The 1486-nt window shown below is 42.7% G+C and overlaps 1 protein-coding gene across 1 annotated transcript in view; it reads right to left on the reverse strand.

Annotated features, from left to right (window-relative positions):
* Positions 1–1142, reverse strand: part of LOC116185969 — a 20677-nt gene extending 19535 nt beyond the window's left edge. The window contains exon 1 of the mRNA XM_031511821.1: positions 265–1142. Coding sequence (XP_031367681.1) covers positions 265–439 — 175 coding nt within the window. The 5' untranslated portion in view covers positions 440–1142. The remainder of the gene's footprint in view (positions 1–264) is intronic.
* Between the last annotated feature and the right edge of the window lie 344 nt (positions 1143–1486).

The raw sequence follows: 1486 nt of genomic DNA on the forward strand, positions 1-1486 counted from the left end.
TGGAAAGTGAAACCGCCTCTTTCTCTATTCCTTCCTACCTGAATCGTGATCTACGCTAGGTTAAGAATGTTTTTACGAGTCTATTATGGTACGATAGATATATTATATACGCAATATACACGCGCAATCTCCTATAAATCGATTCGAAATCGAACGGTCGCCAACGAGCGGGAAAAAATATACTCTCCCTTTCGTTCGACAAAAGCCTATGAAATTTTTTCGAAAGAACGGAACACGTACGGGAACGAATCAAAGACTACTCACCGGCTAAAACTCGTCCCAACAGATTCTCGCTATCCTGAGGTGCACCGCGATAACAGACCTGGGCCGATTGTTCCTTGTCGTTGTCCAGAGGTTCACTAGACGGTGACAAAATATCACCGGACGGTTGTTGTTCCTCGGCACTGCTGCCACGAGGCTTGAATTCTTGCACGGTCATTTCTTGTCACGACAGTCTGCCGCGATTATTGCACTGTCTTCTGTTTTCCCGCTCTTTTACTTCTTTACTTAACCTTCTTGCTCTTCTCAAACGATTGTCAATGACAATTTTTTGACTCCAATAGTCCTACCGACAATCTCACGTGTAAACAAGCTTGAGGCTGACATAACACGACTCTCCATGCAACCGTAAAAAACTCGAATCACAAACCGCCAACGACGCTATCTACTCGAATCCTTCTGTTGACAACTTCACTCCGTTTCTACCTCTGTCGAGACTAACCACGCAATACCGGCACGAGACACCGGCGCAAAAACTCGCGAGTTTGTTTTGATCGAAATCAGTCTTCTCTTACTGCGTATAACAATTACGCTTCTTCTTTCTACGAACGACACACTTTCTTTTCGCGCGCACAACACACGATCACCACGACGATACGATCTGTTGCTTTCCAATGGCGACCGCGTGGTTCTCGCGGTAACTGCAAATCGAAGCTTGTTGCAACGTTATTAGTTGATGTGTTGTGTGTGGCGTGCGATGCGGTGCGCGAGTGAGTTCGTCGCGGCGTGGCGTGCCGCGGCTTCGCGGCGCCTGCGCGGTACACCGCTGATTGACATTCGCGTAGCGTCGCGCGGTGGCGCCCCACGATTTATTTTCATCGCAATTTTTCGATATTTGCAATTTATATCGAGATTAATATTACATATTTGCGTATAAATACATTGCAATGTTAATTTTAATACATACGTATAATGATCCTATTTATACATTAAACACGTAAAATACGTATTTAATATTTCGCGATTTACTTTTCAATGAAAATATTATCGTACGAGGTAATTTGCGATTTCTTGCCGTGTTATTCGTTCTATCATGATTCCCTCCAAATATTTAAACGACTGTCATTCGGAAAATCGTGGATGTAAATACATTAAATATCGATATATTTATTCCACGTACTGCTCACCTTTTGAAAAGATATTTTTATTATTTCTCAAGATTACAATCATGCATACATGCATATATTATTCGCAACGAGGAAATCTG

The sequence above is a fragment of the Apis dorsata genome, unplaced genomic scaffold, assembly GCF_000469605.1.
Source record: "Apis dorsata unplaced genomic scaffold, Apis dorsata 1.3 scaffold_352, whole genome shotgun sequence".
NCBI classification, from domain to species: domain Eukaryota; kingdom Metazoa; phylum Arthropoda; class Insecta; order Hymenoptera; family Apidae; genus Apis; species Apis dorsata.